Source organism: Zootoca vivipara, chromosome 12, assembly GCF_965207765.1.
Source record: "Zootoca vivipara chromosome 12, rZooViv2.hap1.1, whole genome shotgun sequence".
In the NCBI taxonomy this organism is placed as follows: domain Eukaryota; kingdom Metazoa; phylum Chordata; class Lepidosauria; order Squamata; family Lacertidae; genus Zootoca; species Zootoca vivipara.
The window spans coordinates 50,942,473-50,960,747 of record NC_142595.1 but is presented as its reverse complement, the minus strand read 5'-3'; the positions used below and the strand labels follow the sequence as shown (position 1 = coordinate 50,960,747).

Below are 18,275 nucleotides of genomic sequence, written 5' to 3'. Positions count from 1 at the left end.
GAAAGCCTGGGCCACTCCCACTCCCGACGTGATTGGCTGTCTAAACTTCCAAGCTGCAAATCACAACTCAAGAGTTCAAGAGCCAATGGCAGAGGCCCCAATCCTGAAATGTTCTGTGATTGGACATTATGTATCGAATCAGAACACAGGAGCTCAGATTCCTTAGTCCGGACTCAAGCTCAGGCAAACAGACCCACTGAATACATAACAGGAACCATCACTTGGCAACGTTTTGGGGTGCTGATGAGGACATTTAAATGGCCAGCTAAGGCAATTCTCTTGCAAAGATGCTTGTCTGACTAGGTTCAGCAGCAACAGAATCCTCTGTTAGAGTCAAACCCTCACTGGGTAGAAGACCCAAAAAATTGGGGACTCAGAGCATCATCCAGACTGACCCCACACACACCCGCCCAAACACACAACAATACAATTGCACAGAGACAAATCCACTTTCAACTTGTTTTATTAACACGTGCACACACAAAATTAATTACAACTCCCCACTGAGAAGCATCACCCCCCGAATCTCTGGTACACAAACTGGGTTATCATGGCAAAAAGGACGAGAGCAAGCGAAGATACGACGATAATCAGTGCCATTACCATCCCGGAATCCTTCATCATCACTGCAAGAGGAACAGCAAAACTCCAGTGAGGATCATTTTCTCTCTTTTTTTTTTTAAGGCCCTGTTCGCATTGTTTTTCCAAATGCGATATAGCAGGGTGCTAGCTAAGGGGGGACGGTTTGGGCCCAGATAATCTGAAAGAGCGCATCTCCCTTTACAAACCTGCCCAGATGCTAAGGATCATCAGGTGAGCACCTTCTCTGGATCCCATCAGCATCATGCTTAGGGGTGAAACGGGAGCCTTCCCTGTGGCTGCTCCCAGATTGCAGAATTCCCTCCCAAAGAGAGGTTAGACTGCCTCTCTCCTTGTTGTCCTTCCCCCAAGCAGGCCAAGATCTTCCTGTTCAGACAGGCCTTTGGAAACTAAGGAGCAGATTATGCTGGTGGCTGGGCCTATTTTGGAGCTGTGTCACAGAGCAGCAGACCCTCGAAGTGTCCCTATTTTCCAGGGGCATCCCTGATTTAGAGAAGCCACCCCAGTTTCTGATTTCATCCCAGAATGTCCCCCTTTTCCTTCGGGTGTCCCTATTTTCATGGAGAAACATTGGAGGGTATGGAGTCATCGGACCCCCGAGCTATCTGAAGGCAATCCTGGATAGGGAAAGGTTTTTTTAAAAAAAAATGTTTAATGTTTTTATTATATATGTTGGAAGCTGCCCAGAGTGGCTGGGGCAACCCAGTCAGATGTGTGAGGTATAAATAGTAAAATCATCATTATGGAATGGGACGTCCCTATTTTCATCGGAGAAATGTTGGAGGGTGTGGAGCAGGGGTCAGCAAACTTTTTCAGCAGGGGGGCGGTCCACTGTCCCTCACACCATATGGGGGGCCGGACTATATTTTTTTGGGGGGAGAGAACGAATTCCCGGATTTAGAAGGCGATTGGGCCGGATCCGGCCCCCGGGCTTTAGTTTGCCCTGTATGGAGACTACCTTGGAAGGCAGTAGGTTATATTTTTCTTGGTGGTTTTAAAGCAGATATTGGAGGGCCATCTGCCAGGGGTTCTTTAGCTGCATTTCCTGCATTGCAGGGGGTTCGATTGGATGACCCTTGGGGGATCCCCTTCCACTTCTACAATTGTACACTGTGCCTACAAAGCTCCCCCTTTCATGTTGTTTGGGCAGCCCTGGGATCCTGGCGACAGGGACCCTGCTGCAGAAAGAGTTAATGGTCTTTGGCCATCTGAGTCCTCTCTACTATTGGGAGTAACCAAGCAAGGGAGGGGCAGATTCTCAAAGGAGACCAAGAGCCGAAGGATAACAAGCTCGTGTAGCCCTGCTGGGCTGCCCAGAGGAAGCCCAGCAGGGAAAGGAGTACGACAAGGTTGTATATTATCTCCCTGCTTATTTAACTTATATGCAGAATTCATCATGCGAAAGGCTGAACTAGATGAATCCCAAACAAGAATTAAGATTGCCGGGGGAAATATCAACAACCTCAGGTATGCAGATGACACAACCTTGATGGCAGAAAGCGAGGAGGAATTAAAGAACCTTTTAATGAGGGTGAAAGAGGAGAGCGCAAAATATGGTCTGAAGCTCAACACCAAAAAACAACCAAGATCATGGCCACTGGTCCCATCACCTCCTGGCAAATAGAAGGGGAAGAAATGGAGGCAGTGAGAGATTTTACTTTCTTGGGCTCCTTGATCACTGCAGATGGTGACAGCAGTCACGAAATCAAAAGACGCCTGCTTCTTGGGAGAAAAGCAATGACAAACCTAGACAGCATCTTAAAAAGCAGAGACATCACCTTGCCGACAAAGGTCCGTACAATAGTTAAAGCTATGGTTTTCCCAGTAGTGATGTATGGAAGTGAGAGCTGGACCATCAAGAAGGCTGATCGCCGAAGAATTGATGCTTTTGAATTATGGTGCTGGAGGAGACTCTTGAGAGTCCCATGGACTGCAAGAAGATCAAACCTATCCATTCTGAAGGGAATCAGCCCTGCGTGCTCCCTGGAAGGACAGATCCTGAAGCTGAGGCTCCAATACTTTGGCCACCTCATGAGAAGAGAAGAATCCTTGGAAAAGACCTTGATGTTGGGAGAGATGGAGGGCACAAGGAGAAGGGGACGACAGAGGACGAGATGGTTGGACAGTGTTCTCGAAGCTACGAACATGAGTTTGACCAAACTGCGGGAGGCAGTGCAAGACAGGAGTGCCTGGCGTGCTCTGGTCCATGGGGTCACGAAGAGTTGGACACAACTAAACGACTCAACAACAACAACAACAACAACAACGCCCCGCTGCATCTCACGTGCCGACTTGTGCTTCACAATCACCACTTTCTCTTCTGCTTTTGGAACTGTGCTCTGGGTTGAAGCAGGGGTGATATCCTCATTGGACTCCGTTTGAATTAAAGATGAGTTCTCTGTAAGTGAAGAAAAAGGAAGAGGAGGAAGGAGGAGGAGGAGACTTCTGTAACTTTCCAGATTCCTGTGATTCATTCTTCAACATTCTGCATGTGGGGAAATTCCCCTCCGGGGGTGGGTGGGGGGTGGTTCAAGTACAAAGGCTCACCTCAAATCCCCAAGTGGTCAGGCTTCATTCAATAATGCAATCCCAGAGAGTTCAGAGAGTCTGTGAGAGCATTTCCATTAGGACAGACACAAACAGACAAAACTACAACACAATTCAAAGTGTTGGTGCTGACCTTGAAAGCCCTAAACGGCCTCCGCCCAGTATACCTGAAGGGGCGTCTCCACCCCCATCGTTCAGCCCGGACACGGAGGTCCAGCTCCGAGGGGGCCTTCTGGCGGTTCCCTCCCTGCAAGAAGCGAGGTTACAGGGAACCAGGCAGAGGGCCTTCTCGGTGGTGGCGCCCGCCCTGTGGAACGCCCTCCCATCAAGATGTCAAGGAAATAAGCAACTATCGGACTTTTAGAAGACATCTGAAGGCAGCCCTGTTTAGGGAAGCTTTTAATGGTTAATGCTGTATTGTGTTTTTAACATTCGGTAGGGAGCTGCCCAGAGTGGCTGGGGAAACCCAGCCAGATGGGCAGGGTATAAATAATAAAATTATTATTATTATTATTATTATTATTATTATTATTATTATTATTATTATTATTATTATCATCTTAGCTCTTTATCCTTTGCCCAACCCCATTGTCCCACCATCTCATCCAAAAACACTCTTTGGGGAATTTTTTTTTACTCAGCCCTTTTTTTTTTACTGTACATGTTTGAACCCTCCTTATACCTTATCTACAGTTGTTTTCCACTTTAACATTCAGCTGTTACATTCCTCTTTAACCATTTGCCAGTTCTGTGGTCGGGCTTCATTACTGCATATGAGCCACTGGTCTCAACAATAATTTAACAGAAATTCCACCTCACCCGTTCACCAGTAACTCAAAAGGAGAATTAAATAAAAGACGACGCATGACTCTTTCCATTGAACCCATTATAACCATCAAGCTAAGGCTCCAGTGGTGGCCAAACTCAGCCCTCCTGACGTTTTGGGACTACGATTCCCATCATCCCTGACCACTGGGTCCTGTTAGCTAGGATGATGGGAGTTGTAGTCCCAAAACATCTGGAGGGCCAAGTTTGGCCGCCGCTGAGCTAAGCCAAAAGACACGCCCCACGTTTTTAGGTCAGCGTTCCCTCTCCAGATATTTTGAACTACAACTCCCATCATCCAGGACAATTGGCTAAGCTGACTCAGGATGATGGGAGTTGTAGTCCAAGACATCTGGAGGGCACCGGAGGGAGGCTCACCAAGATATACCCATGATGCTTTTCGTTTCAGGGACACCTGCCTTGCTGCCAAGAGACATTTCTTTTCTGTCGCCCAGCAGCTCTTCTCAGTTTCGCCAGCATCTCGGAGCCTTTTGCTTCATCGATATTCCTTGAGCCTCCTAAGGGCATCTGCCTGGGAAAGAGAGAACATCAGTCTGGGGGAAAAAATAATTTACATGAAAGGGCGAGGGTGCATTGTACCAAAGCTACAGACTTAAAAGGTCCATTCAAATAATTCTGGGCCACTGCTTCCTACAGGCAGCACATCAGCTAACCTATGGAACCCGCGGCCATAGGCTCAGAAATACAGGTGTGGCTCAGGTTTGTCGCTCCCTGCCCCACCACGCCCAACCACACCTGCACCAGGTGAACTAAAACTCTTCATCCCTCCCACCCCAAATCACATACGCCTGTCCTGCTCTCCAGTTCTCATGGCTTGGAGGGGCGAACAAGGAAGTGTGGGAGGCTGCTCTCCTACTGCGATAATAAATATTCCCACAGCTTGCCTTAAAGGGTGTGTTGTCCTTAAAAAGCCTAAGATATACTACTGGTCGGGGATCTGCATTTTCTACCTTCTGGTCCCTCGTTCCTGGCAGGTGGCCGTGGCTACAACGTTATTCAAGCCAAGATAGAGGATATCTGTGGGCCCTGCAAGTTTTCTGGGACTCCAGCTGTCACCAACCCTGAATTAAGGGGCGACACTCTGGCCACATTCACACTATTAAACACTAAGTTGCCACCTTAAACAGTCATGGCTTCCCCCAAAGAATTCTGGGTACTGTAGTTTGTTATGGATGGGTCCTGAGCAGGGGTCCCCAAACTAACGCCCGGGGGCCGGATGCGGCCCAGTTGCCTTCTAAATCCGGCCCGTGAACGGTCCGGGAATCAGCATGTTTTTACATTAGTAGAATGTGTTCTTTTATTTAAAATGCATCTCTGGGTTATTTGTGGAGCATAGGAATTCATTCATATTTTTTTTTTCCAAATTATAGTCCGGCCCCCCACAAGGTCTGAGGGACAGTGGACTGGCCCCCTGCTGAAAAAGTTTGCTGACCCCTGGGTCCTGAGACTGGTTAGGAACACCCCCCCATTGCTTTCCTTCTAGAAAAAAGAGGTTGCTGTTGTTATAGTAAGACTAAGAGCCACATTTCAAAACAGTGCTTTTCTTACAGGACAAAAGATGCCGGTACCCTCAAGTACCCCCAGAAAAAAAGCACAGGGAATCCCCCGTATCCCCTCACAATTACGGTAATCAAATTCCCCGGGAAGAGGGACTGGTGGTTAAACCACACCAAAAACTGTACGTCTCTGAGGGGAATAAGGATCACTTAAAAAAAAAGATAAAAAATAAAACCAACCTCAGCTCACAGAATTATTTTGGGGAAGCCATGGCTGTTTTTAGAAAACATCGAAAGGCAGCCCTGTTTAGGGAAGTTTTTAATGTTTGATGCTTTATTCTATTTTTAATATTTTTTGGGAAGCCGCCCAGAGTGACTGGGGAAACCCAGCCAGACGGGCGGGGTATAAATAAATTTATTATTATTATTTGATATATCACCACTTTAAATGTATATGTGATAATGATGATAATAAGCCTTTGTGTTTGTGATTTCCCTGTCTTCCAGAATGGAAGTTGCACCAACAAATATAGGTTTTCCCAGCTCAAGTGAACCTGCGAGGTCATTCCTTATAGGGGGCCAGCCATGCCCTGTTCGCAGGCCCATTACCCTCTCTCCCCAAATACCTTTCACAATTTTTTGCAAACCTTGGACAATGACACTCAATGAGGACTGCAGACGGCAGGCTGGGCTCAGCTGTGGTGGGACCAGGCCTTTCCGCTTTGTAAAACAAAATATTTCTGTAGATCAGCATGGCTGGAGTCAGCTGTTGGGAGAATAAACAGAACCACACCGCAGCATTGATCATTTGCACACACAAACCCAGGTGTCAGGGTGACGGACGCAACTCTAAGGCTTAATCCACACCTGCAATTTATTTTTATTTTATTCATTGCATTCGCAGCCCGCCATTTTCTCGAAGGAGCTCAACACATGGTTTGCTCCCTCCTCATTCAATTGCACAAGGTAAGTTCAGCTGAGAGACATCCGGTGAGCTTCACAGCCAAGCGGAGGGATTCGAACTCTGGTCTCCCAGGTCCCTGCAACCATTGCACCACACTGCCTCTTGTTGGCAAGCAATGGGGAATTCCCAGGCGCACCAGGCTTGAGAAATCCTCAGGCAGCCCAAAGGCAGGAAAGGAAAGCCCGACATTTGTCTGTTCCCGACATTTCAACATCGGCCGGAAGGAAGAATGCAGAAGACAGAGGAGGAAGCCTAACAGCTCACCTGGACCTGGGAGCCGCACGCTTGGAGGGCGACCGCAAAAACCACCGTTTCTTTTTCGAGGCTCGTATAAGGACAGTCTCCCAGGGTCAGGTCACTGGGTTTCACCAGCTCTTCGGCTCCTGGGCTTCTCTCCACCGACACAATAACTTGGGACTGGTCACATTTCACCTGCACCCAGTAAGGCCCAGTTTGCTGAGCCCACCAGGTCTGGGTCGAAGGAAACCACTGTCCTGTATGAACTCTCAGTGGGACTGGCATCACCCCTATAGCTAAGCAAACTAACAGCAAGCCATAGCCCCCCATTCTGCATACCCTACAAGGCCTTCTGTAGCCCATAAAGGAGAAAATACCCCTAGCAGCAGCTTTTTATAGCCTCACCTGCATCAGGTGATTAACAAGTTTTCTCCCCTCCCACCCTTTATCACACACCTGACTTAGACCAAAAGGTGATTGCTATGGAGTATTTTCCTCTCATGGTATGAGATGGTTAGAGCTCCAGTTTCCAAGGCTCATTTGTCATTTTTCCAGTCCTGTGGAACTCTCTGCCACTAGAGAGTCAGCAGGTGTCTTATGTTCTTGACTCTTAAATGCCTGCCGTAAAACTTTCCTATTCCAGCAGGTTACGCAGGCAATTATCTTTCCACAACAGTTACCTGTTTTTCATTTTCTATATGGTTCTTGTTGTATGGTTTTATGTTACAGTTAGTGGGACGCGGGTGGCTCTGTGGGTTAAACCACAGAAGTGGCTTTGTCATGCTGGCCACATGACCCAGAAGCTGTACGCCGGCTCCCTCGGCCAGTAAAGCGAGATAAGCGCCCCAACCCCAGAGTCGTCCGCGACTGGACCTAATGGTCAGGGGTCCCTTTACTGATGTCAATAGTGTAATTTGCTGTAACATTACATTATTATATCATGTAATGTCCGCGGAGGACCTTAAGGTCCACAAATAACATTTTGGAGATCCCGAGCCATAAGGTGCTTAGTTTGGCCTCAACTAGGGCCAGGGCCTTTTCAGTACTGGCCCCGACTTGGAACGCTCTCTCACAGACCAGGGCCCTGCGGGATTTGACATCTTTCCGCAGGGCCTGCAAGACGGAACTGTTCCGCCTGGCCTTTGGGCTGGACTCAGTCTGACCCCTATGTTTTCCTCCCTTATGGTTTTGATTTGGGCTACTTTGAGGCTGCATTAAAAAAAAATTAATTTAAACTGTATTTTAACCTGTATTTTAATTAATTGTTTTTCTTTCTTTTAAGTCTTATTGTAATTTTACTAGTGTCAGCCGCCCTGAGCCCGGTTTTGACTGGGGAGGGTGGGGCATAAATATATTTTTATTATGTTATTATTAGTATTATTATCATTAATAATCAATTATTGTTAACACATTGAAATATTGCACTTGCATCGCTGTCCTATCCTATTATTAAATATCAATAAGCAAAATTATTGTTGACGCATTGGAATTTTAACAACAACGTATTAATATGTCAGGTAGAATTAATAATGAATGAATGAATGAATGAATGAATAAATACATACATACATACATACATACATATAATTTATGCATTTGGTGTTTTAATGCAGGTTGTAACCCGCTTTGAGGTCAGTCCCCCCCCCCCCGCCTTAAAAATATAAAGCGGCCTGGGAATGAAATGAACAATACTGTAACAATAAACTGTCATTATTAGACACTGATTCCATTTCCAACACCGGCTCCCTCGCCTCTCCCAGAGAGAGGGTTGTTCCCCTGCTGCCGTAAAGCGCTCCTGCCGGAAAAGAAAAGACGGAAAAGAAGGCACGCAGCCGCGGCGCCAGCCTGCCTGCCGTAAAGCGCGCCACCGCCGCGCTCCTCCGTCCGTCCGTCCCTCCCTCCTGCCGTAAAGCGTTCCGTGCGCCGGAGCGCCCTCCTGCCGTCAAGCGGGTCGGCGGAGGCATGCCCTTCTGCCGTCAAGCGCGGCCGTCCGTCGCGCGCGGCTGTGCGCCCTGGTGCCTCCGCCGTGGGTGGGGGGGAGGCGGCGGAGGGGGCGGCCTGGTCCGGGGGGCGGGATGCTGGGCGGCGGCCTCGGCCCGGGCGGGGAGCGGCCGGGTCCCGGCTCGGGAGTCTCTTCGGCGCTGCCGCTGCTCCACCCTCGCACGGGGCGGCTGGTGACGGTGTCTCGGGGCGGCCGCAGCGCCGCCCGCTCGCAGCCCGGCCAGGAGTTCAACCACGGGCTCGTCCTCAGCAGGGAGCCCCTCGCCCCGGGGGCCGTCTTCACCGTCCGCATCGACAGGAAGGTGAGGGGGGGAGAGCAGGGAGGGATGCGCTTGTTGGGTTACAGCGAGGTGAAGATCAGGGTAGGCGGGGGGTGGGGGGATGTAAGGAGAGTGGGGTACGTGGAAGGTAGGTGAGGGGGATAACTGAGGTAACGGTGGTATAAGATGAAAGGTTGAAGATCAGGTATGCAGAGGGTAGGGGTGGGGTGACTGGGAGTAAGTTGAAAGGTTGAAGATCAGGGTATGTGGAGGGTGGGGGATGTAAGAAGAGTGGGGTATGTGGAGGGTAAGTGGGGGGATAACTGGGGTAACGAGGATAACTGGGGGTAAGATGAAAGGTTGAAGATCAGGGTATGTGGAGGTGGGGGGTGTAAGAAGAGGGGTATGTGGAGGGTAAGTGGAGGATAATTGGGGTAACTGGGGGTAAGTTGAAAGGTTGAAGATCAGGGTATGTGGAGGTGGGATGTAAGAAGAGTGGGGTATGTGGAGGGTAAGTGGGAGGATAACTGGGGTAACGAGGATAACGGGGGGGTAAGATGAAAGGTTGAAGATCAGGGTTATGTGGAGGTGGGAGGATGTAAGAAGAGGGATATGTGGAGGGTAAGTGGAGGATAATTGGGGTAACGGGGTAAGTTGAAAGGTTGAAGATCAGGGTATGTGGAGGTGGGGGTGTAAGAAGAGGGGGGTACGTGGAGGTTGTGGGGGGTAACAGGGTAAGGTGAAGGGTGAAGATCAGGGTGAGTAGGGGGTGGGGTGACTGGGGGGTTAGAAGAGTAGGGTAAGGGGAGGGTAAGTGGGGTGAATTACTAGGGTAAGATGAAAGGTTGAAGATCAGGGTATGTGGAGGGTGGGGGATGTCAGAAGAATGGGGTATGTGGAGGGTAAGAAAGGATAACTGGGTTAAGATGAAGGGTGAAGATCAGGAGATGGGGTGGCGAGTAGCTGGGGGGGTAAGAAGAGTGAAGAGTGGGGTATGTGGAGGTCGGGTGGGGGGTAAGTGGGGAGATAACTGGAGTAAGGTGAAGGTTGAAGATCAGGATATGTGGAGGGTGGTGGGATGGGAGAATAGCTGAGGTAGGAAGAAGGTTGGGCTGGGAGGGGGGTGGGAGCTCAGCTGGGCTTGTATGTAGGAAAGCTCACTTTTATCTCCCCCCAAAAAATGTGGCAAGTGCCAGAGGGAGGGAGGGGCAACGGTTGCAGGTGGGGCAACTGGAGGAGTGGAAAGCAGGGTGTTCGGAGGGTGGCTGAGTGGGAGACGTGTTGGGGTAACTGAGTAGGAAGAAGGGCAGAATAAGCAGGGTAAATGCAGGGTAAGATGAAGAAGGAAGATCAGGGTGTGTGGAGGGTGATTTGGTGGCAACTGGGGTGTGTAGAGCATGTGGGGCTGGGAGATCAGCCTGTGGGGTGCAGAGATGAGTGGGGTGGAATGGAGGTATATGAGGGGTAAAGGGAGGTTGAGGTCTGTGTGGAGGAAGAAGAATGTGAGCTCCAAGGGTCCATATGAGGCTGTATTCATCATGGTCCTCACCCCACTGCATTTGGTGCTAACAACAACCCTGTGAGGTAGGCTACACTAAGGGAGAATAGCGGCATCTGGGGCAAGAGGTGACTGAGAGGGAGTGGGGAAACAGGTTATGGGAAGTAAGGGCCACGTGTGCCGAGTTCAAGAGCAGTGAGGGCCGAGAATGGAGAGGATGATCACTCACTCTAAGAGCCAACGTCAATTGTCTGTGTACAGTAGACAAATTGGAGCCACAGGAAAACGAGAGAGGATGGCGTCTCCATTTAGAAAGGCACTGCAAATTTAAAATCCAACATGTATCATAATGCCGTTTTGCAAATCTCTGGTGTAACCACCTATGGAATACTGTGTACAGTTCTGCCTGCCTCGCTTCAAAAAATGTGGAGTTGGGGAAAGTTCAGAAGGTGGAGAAAAGTTTTTCTCATTTTCATAACAATATTTTCATAACGCCAGGAAGCTGAACAGTTGGAAGGTTCAGGGCAGACAAAGTACTCCTTCACACAGCGCTTTGTTAAACTATGGAACTCACTGCCACAAGAGGTCGCGTTGCCCACCCACCTGAATGGCTTTAATAATGGATTACACAAATAGCCTATCAGTGCCATCTAACCACAATGGTTTAGCATTCTCCCTCCACTGTCAGAGGTGGGATGTCTTGGAATACCAGCTATTGGGAATCAGGGCAGGGGGTGTGCAGAAAATGCTCTTGTGCTCAGACTTGTGGCCTTCCCTTGGGGGCTTCTGGTTGGCCACTGTGAGAACAGGATGCTGGACTAGGTAGTTTGTTGGCCTGATCCAGATGCAGGCCTCTTCTGATCTTACATGTCGGCATAGATAGGCGTATTCTAGGAAAGGGCTTATCTGTCTGGGAAAAAGCCTTGCAATGGTGCTCTCTGTCTGCTTGCAAATTTTGAAATGTTTCTGTCTGTCCGCTCTTCCCTTTGAATCCAGGGCAACCTGGGACATGAAAAGCAGCAAACACAATTGCTTGTTTTGAACGAACTCAGATGGTGAAGTGGGCATGGTCAGCTAAGGCAGAAGAAGTTTTTTAAATTTTATTTCCTGGCCTGGAGGAGAGTGTTTGCCTCCAAGGTGCCATGGGGGCTTCAATTTGGAGAAGCAGGACCTTGGACTAGTTGTCCTTCTGTCTGACCCAGAGCTGCTGAAATGATATGATCATTTCCTGAGCAGAGAAAGAGAGGGTGCTAATTCTGGCCCAATACCCAATTTTTAAACATTTTCCTTCTCTCCTTCCTAAATTAGAATTCTCCTAGGTAGCTCAGAGAGCTGGGGAGGGTGTGCAGATTTTTTTTTAATTAGAAAAAATTGTATGGTGGAGGGAAAAAATGGCTCATTTTTAAAGTTTTCTTTTACATCCCACTTGAGAGCTGTTTCTCCTTAGAGGCCTTAACTCCAGGCGCTGTTGACTTGAGCCTGTCAGCTCAGGAAGTACCCCTGTGCAGGTTAAGAGTGCTATTCCTTTGAAAAAGGGCTGCACCCGTTGAGTATTAATTATGGTTTTGTATGGTCCTTTGATTAGAATCTGTATTTGTTTCAACTGTGATTTATTTCTGCTCCCTGCAGTCAGGGAAGGGTGGGCTGTAAGTACGTAAAATTAAAATAAGTAATAGAACTGTAGAGCTGGGAGGGTCCCATGAGGGTCATCTAGTCCAACCCCTGCAATTCAGGAATCCTGCCTGTGGTCATCCCTGGGTGGGCTCGAATCACTAACCTTCTGGTCAACAGCCAGGCGCACTGACCCATTGCGCCACACTACGGCTCTAGCAGCCCCAGCCAGCACAGGTCAAGTGGTCAAGGATGATGGGAGTTGTAGTCTAAAGCAGCAGGAGGCCGCCATCTTGGCTACTGCCCCTGTTGTAAGCCAAAGCAGGGTCTTCCGTTGCAGGGTGCGGTGACTCTGCCTTCGTATCCTCCTCTTCCTCCTTTCTGCCAGTGTTTGAAATTCCCTGGGCGGTTTGCTACTGACGCTGGTCCAGTTGCAGCTGCGCGGAGATTTCCGGGCACCGGGTTGGCAACCGACGTCTCCATCGAGCCAGCTGACTCATGCGCAGCAAAAGGCAAATCGCAGACCCCTTGCTGGGCATCTTAGTCCTCCCTTGTCACATCAATGAATGTGTAGGGCTGAGTGCAGAGATATTTGACTTTGCTGCAGCCGTTCCACCCAAACGGAACTCACAAACCACCGTTTAAAGACCTCTGCCCTAGCCCATAGTCAATACTATTTCCATTTTCCCTGTGTGTGTGTGTGTCTCTCCTTCTTGCATACCTGGAAAGCAGGTGGCGCTGTGATCTAAACTAGTGTTTCTCAACCAGTGTGCCTCCAGATGTTTTGGGACTACAACTCCCATCATCCCTAGCTAGCAAGACCAGTCGTCAGGAATGATGGGAGTTGTAGTCCCAAAACATCTGGAGGCACACTGGTTGAGAAACACTGATCTAAACCACTGAGCCTCTTGGGCTTGCAAATCAGAAGGTCGCCTGTTCGAATCCCTGTGACGGGGTGAGCTCCTGTTGCTCTGTCCCAGCTCCTACCAACCTAGCAGTTTGAAAGCACGCAAGTGCAAGTAGATAAATAGGTACCACTGTGGCGGGAAAGTGAAAGGTGTTTCCGTGCGCTCTGGTTTCCGTCACAGTGTGTGCCAGAAGCAGTTTAGTCATGCTGGCCACATGACCTGGAAAGCTGTCTGTGGACAAACACTGGCTCCCTAGGCCTGAAAGCGAGATGAGCGCTACGACACCATAGTCGCCTTTGACTCGACTTAACTATCCAGGGGTCCTGTTGTAAGAACAAGCTACAATCAAGCAATATAGTAGAATCAATCAGATTGGAAGGGATCCCCAAGGGTCATCCAGTCCAACCCCCTGGCAAACAGCCGTTCCATTGTAGCGACCATAACCCAGGTTTAAGGGGCCGCTTGGCACCTAGCTTATATATATCTATGAGTTCCTAACACGGGTCTCTGCCTCCTGCAGGTGAATTCCTGGAGCGGCTCCATCGAGATTGGCGTGACGGCTTTGGACCCGAACCACCTCGACTTTCCCAGCAGCGCCACGGGACTCAAGGGCGGCTCCTGGATCATCTCGGGCTGCTCAGTGCTGCGGGACGGGCGCTCTATCCTGGAGGAGTATGGGCAGGACCTGGACCAGCTGGGCGAGGGTGACCGCGTGGGGATCCAGCGCACAGCCAACGGGGAGCTGCGCCTCTGGGTCAACGGGCAGGACTGCGGCGTGGCCGCCACGGGCATCCCCCTCCACGTCTGGGCCGTGGTGGACCTGTACGGCAAGTGCACCCAGATCACGGTGGTGCCCAGCAGCCCCGAGGAGGCGGAAGAAGGAGTCACTCACGAGGAAGGTACCTGCAAGGCATCTCGGGCATGTGGCCGCTTGGTTAGAGGCCAAGGTTGCAGGTTCGATCCCCGTAAGGCACAGCCGCCTATTCCTGCATTGCAGGGGGTTGGGCTAGACTAGAGGATCCTTGGGGGTCCCTTCCAACTCTGTGATACTTTTCCTTCCCCCTTTTCTAATGTTAAATTTCATTTTTTTTTATTTTGACAAAGAAATAATCCTAAATAAGAATGAAAATGTGCACCCCACCTCCAAGACCATTCCATTGTAACCATCCAACCTCCCAAAATTTCAACACCTCTTGCGATGGTTTGACCCCTTTCCGTTTTAACAGTACAAATTCTTCAAACACTCTCCATATCTCCTCGAAATAATTTCTCCTCCGTATTCCCCATCTTACCTTCACAGCACATGTTAATTTATCATAAATAGCTATATCCCATACCTCTTTATACCATTCTTCCATTTTATATTCCCCTTGCCCCTTCCGCTTCCTAGCTATAATAATTCATGCAGCCGTCAATAAATTTGCGAGCAAATCCTTCCTAGCCTGCGAACCTTCCACCCCATTGTATATCGATAACAATGCTACCTCTGGACTTTCAGTCAGCTTGAACCCGGTGATTTCTGTTATCTCCTTAAACCCCCTTTGCCAGAAAAAATGTACATATTTACACCCTACCGCATGTGAACATAATTCCCGGTTTCCTGGCACCCCCTCCAACATAACATTGAATATTCCTTGTTCATTTGATTTAATCTGACTGCTGTTAAATACCATCTCCAAACTAATTTATAAGAATTTTCTTTTATCGTTATAGACAACATTTTGCAACTTACGATTCTCTTATATTTCCCCCCAGCTTTGACTATCTATTTGCCCTGTTGTCTCCTCTGCCCACAAAACGTCACACATTCAAAGGCTGCCTTCAGATGTCTTCTAAAATAATTGTTATGTCCTTGACATCTGATGGAAGGGCAACTTACAGAGCAGGTGCCACTACCAAGAAGGCCCTCCCTGGTTCCCTGTAGCTTCCCTTCTGCCAGTTAGGGAACCTCCAGAAGGCCCTCGGAGCTGTATCTCTGTGTCCGGGCTGAATGATGGGGGTGGATAGAGGCCGAATAACAGCTGAAGAACCCCCAACAGACGGCCATGAAGCCTTTAAAAACCTCCAAGGAATGAAAGTCCACTACCTCCCAACGGAGACCGTTCCGCCGTCGAACAGCTCTTACCCTCAGAAAGGTCTTCCTAATGTTTAGTTAGATTTTCTTTTCTTACCACTTGAATCCCTTGGTTCAAGTCCTCCCCTCCGGAGCAGCAGAAAACAAGCTTGCTCCTCTTCTCCAGGTTAAGCATCCCCAACTCCTTGAACCGTTTCCCAAACTCTCCCCCCCCCCCCCAATCTTGGTTGCTCCTCCTCTGCACACATTGGGTGTTAATTGGTTTTTTAAAAAAATCGTTGCATCCAATTATTCAACAATAATTGGATCATTATTCAACAATGATGGGAATTGTAGTCCCAATGATTCATCATGTCATGAATGCTTTAGCTGAGATACCTGCATTGCGGGGTGGGTGGGGTTGGACTAGATGACTCTTGGGGTCCCTTCCAACTCTACAATTCGTTGAGTGGGATGAATCCCGGAAGGAATTTGCTGCACAGTCGGTTTGGTCTGGCCGTTGAAGCTGGGGGATTTGCTTTGTGTTGTGTTCCCTGGTGGCCTGGCTTACTTGCTTAAGGGTGAGACAAGATGAGAATCGAAGGCCACTCAGCCCAGTGCCTGTAATATTGGATTAATATTAGATTAGCATTGCCTTAGGCAAATTCATGAGGGACAAGGCTATCAATGGCTACTAGCCAATTTGGCTATGCTTGGAGGCAGCAATGATTCTGGGTACCAGGTGATGGAAACCTCCGGAGGCGAGAGTGTGGGTCTTGTGTTCGAATCCTGTTTGAGGGTTTCGATTGGGCCCTCTGCATGGCCGCTGTGAGAATAGGATGCTGGACTAGGTGGGCCACTGGCCTGATTTGGCAGGACTCTCATTGTGCTCTTATGACCCACCTGGAGCCGGAGCCACTTTCTCTGCTTTTGGCAGACAGACGTGCCGTGATCTGAATTGTGGGGGCCGATCTGATTCTGTAATAGCGCCAGAGGGATCTGTGCACTGCAGTTAGAGGGCATTGCAGGTGGTATTGAGTCAAATCCCTCACCTCCTTTCCCCGTAATTTTGCAGCGCTGGACCTGCCTTGCAACCAGAACCGGCCGGATAAATTTCCCAACAGCCTGGAGTCGGAGAACGGTGAGCATTTCCTTTCCGCTCTGGAGGACTTTGGGGGCCACCCACTACAGCTGCATGCCTGGAGATTTGGGAGGGCCTAAAGGAATAGGTGCTTCACACAGCAAACTGTGGAACTCACTGCCACAAGAGGCGGTAAGAAGATGAGGCAAAGTGACGGAGGAGAGGGCCATCGATGGCCAATAGCCGTAGACAAATTAATACTGCCCGTGGCGACTGTGCTCTGCCTCCTGTTTGGGAGGCCGCTTGTCTCTGGGTTCCAGTTGCTGTGAATCACAAAGGGGGAGAGGGTCGCACTCAGGTCCTGCTAGTGGGTTTCCTGTGGGGGTGTCTGGGTGGCCCCTGTGAGATCACGGTGCTGGACTTTGAGGAACTGCTCTGAGATCTACAGCTAAAGGGCAGTATGCAACACATTTAATAGAGGCATCTCTCCACTTCCGCAGGAGTTATGTTCCCAGGTACCATGCGTCTACGCAAAATGGCATATGGGGGGAGGCCTCCCCCTAAGAAGCCTGTAAACACCCTCTAAACTTCTGGAACCCCTTGAAAAGGCCAAACGTTCAGTGCAAAGGCTCATGGGATTTCCCTTGCAAAGGCTCCCAGGACTGCTAGCCATTTCCCTGCTCTTTTGGCACTATTTTCTCAGTTTAAATCCATTTATTTGTCGACGCTGTGCATATACGCAGTCACACACAATTTGGCCACACGTAAGTGGGGAGATGCCTGTAAATAAGAGAAAAGAATAAATAAAGGATGTGTTGTTGGCCTGATTCAGCTTTCCTTATGCTCTTTGCCCCATTCACATTGGGAACAAATGGGGCCCTGTAATTGGGCATGCGTTGGGGACCCCTGGTGTAGAAAGGACGTTTAATATTGCCACAGTGTTTGGTGGTCTTTCCTCTGTGTATGAAGAAATACCTTCTGCCTTCCTGTGGGCTGATCTTAGGAATTCCAGGGTCCTTTGCTCCCAGTAGATGTGCTGAGATCTTGAGAGCTGTTTTGGAGTGTGTGTACCAAGGAGGGTCTTGCCCCCTTCTTAACAACGCTCTCCTCCTCCTCCTCCTCCGGCCTGCAGGGTTCTCCAGCATGGAGCTGTCGGAGGTTGTGAGCAACGCCATCCTGTCGGCCTACAACGGGAGCCTGCTGAACGTCAGCCTGGGCAGCCCTCCCTCGGACTCTGCCTCCTGCGGAGCCCCGCCCATGACCTCCAACGACGCCCTCCTCTTCCACGAAAAGTGCGGCACCCTCATAAAGCTCAGCAACAACAACAAGACGGCCGAGCGGAGGCGCCCGCTGGACGAATTCAACAACGGCGTCGTCATGACCAACCGTCCGCTGCGGGACAACGAGATGTTTGAGGTGAGAAGGGGAGAATTTGTGGCAGAGGGAAGTCCAGAATCCGAGGCAAGAAACTGGAGCAGGGGGGCGGGGTCAAGGGGCAGAGGTGAGTCAGGCCGGTGAAGAGTGTCTCCCCCTCCTGCTGCGACGAGCTCCCTTCTTCCCTTGTCTCCCAGAACCAGAAGAGGCGTGAAATGGGCGGAGGAGAGGTTTGCTGCGTGTAGGCGCAGTCTTTGATTGCTCAGGGGGAAAAGCCCCTTGAGAGGAGACTTCCTGAAGTTTAGTTGCACTCTCCTTTCTTGTCATTTTGATTCATTGGTCTCCCCCCCCCCCCCGAGCAGCAGGAAAAAGCTTCCTCCGTCTTCCATGTGACAGTCCTTCAAATATTTAAAGGCTGCTATCACATCCCTCTTAGTCTTCTCTGGACTTATCATATTTTCTCCCATTTATGAAAAGGAAAATACTGTTGGTGGGTTGGGGTGCATTACTAGCAGAAAGATAGGGACGCGGGTGGCGCTGTGGTCTAAACCACAGAGCCTCCTGGGCTTGCTGATAAGAAGGTTGGCGTTTGGAATCCCTGCGACGGGGCGAGCTCCCGTTGCTCGGTCCCTGCTCCTGCCGACCTAGCAGTTCAAAAGCACGCCAGTGCAAGTAGATAAATAGGAAGGTAAATGGCGTTTCCGTGCGCTCTGGTCTCAGTCACGGTGTTTCGTTGTGCCAGAAGCAGTTTAGTCCTGCTGGCCACATGACCCAGAAAGCTGTCTGTGGACAAACGCCG

The 18,275-nt window shown here is 49.7% G+C and overlaps 2 protein-coding genes across 2 annotated transcripts in view; one reads left to right on the top strand and one right to left on the bottom strand.

The window, feature by feature from the left end:
- Window positions 1-364: 364 nt before the first annotated feature.
- On the bottom strand, window positions 365-7,182 carry LOC148684145 (zona pellucida sperm-binding protein 3-like). Its single transcript, XM_088655602.1, has 5 exons — window positions 6,718-7,182; window positions 6,137-6,255; window positions 4,392-4,504; window positions 2,885-2,998; window positions 365-626 (listed from the first exon to the last, which is right to left on the bottom strand). Exons 1-5 carry the CDS (start codon window positions 7,051-7,053, stop codon window positions 514-516), a joined length of 795 nt encoding a protein of 264 aa, XP_088511728.1. The 5' UTR covers window positions 7,054-7,182; the 3' UTR covers window positions 365-513.
- Window positions 7,183-8,750: 1,568 nt separating this feature from the next.
- The window catches only part of NEURL4 (neuralized E3 ubiquitin protein ligase 4), a 62,863-nt gene continuing 53,338 nt past the window's right edge, over window positions 8,751-18,275 (top strand). The window contains exons 1-4 of the mRNA XM_060281922.2: window positions 8,751-8,993; window positions 13,489-13,867; window positions 16,097-16,162; window positions 17,235-17,518. Of these exons, the coding sequence (XP_060137905.2) occupies window positions 8,766-8,993; window positions 13,489-13,867; window positions 16,097-16,162; window positions 17,235-17,518 (957 nt within the window). The 5' untranslated portion in view covers window positions 8,751-8,765. The remainder of the gene's footprint in view (window positions 8,994-13,488; window positions 13,868-16,096; window positions 16,163-17,234; window positions 17,519-18,275) is intronic.

Coding starts and splice junctions, on each gene's coding strand:
- LOC148684145 (XM_088655602.1), bottom strand. CDS start 7,053: ATGGGCTACAGAAGGCCTTGTAGGGTATGCAGAATGGGGGGCTATGGC. Junction 4,505..6,136: donor ATTGAGTGTCATTGTCCAAG/GTTTGCAAAAAA, acceptor TCTCTTTCCCAG/GCAGATGCCCTTAGGAGGCT. Junction 627..2,884: donor TGTGAAGCACAAGTCGGCAC/GTGAGATGCAGC, acceptor TTCCTCTTGCAG/TGATGATGAAGGATTCCGGG.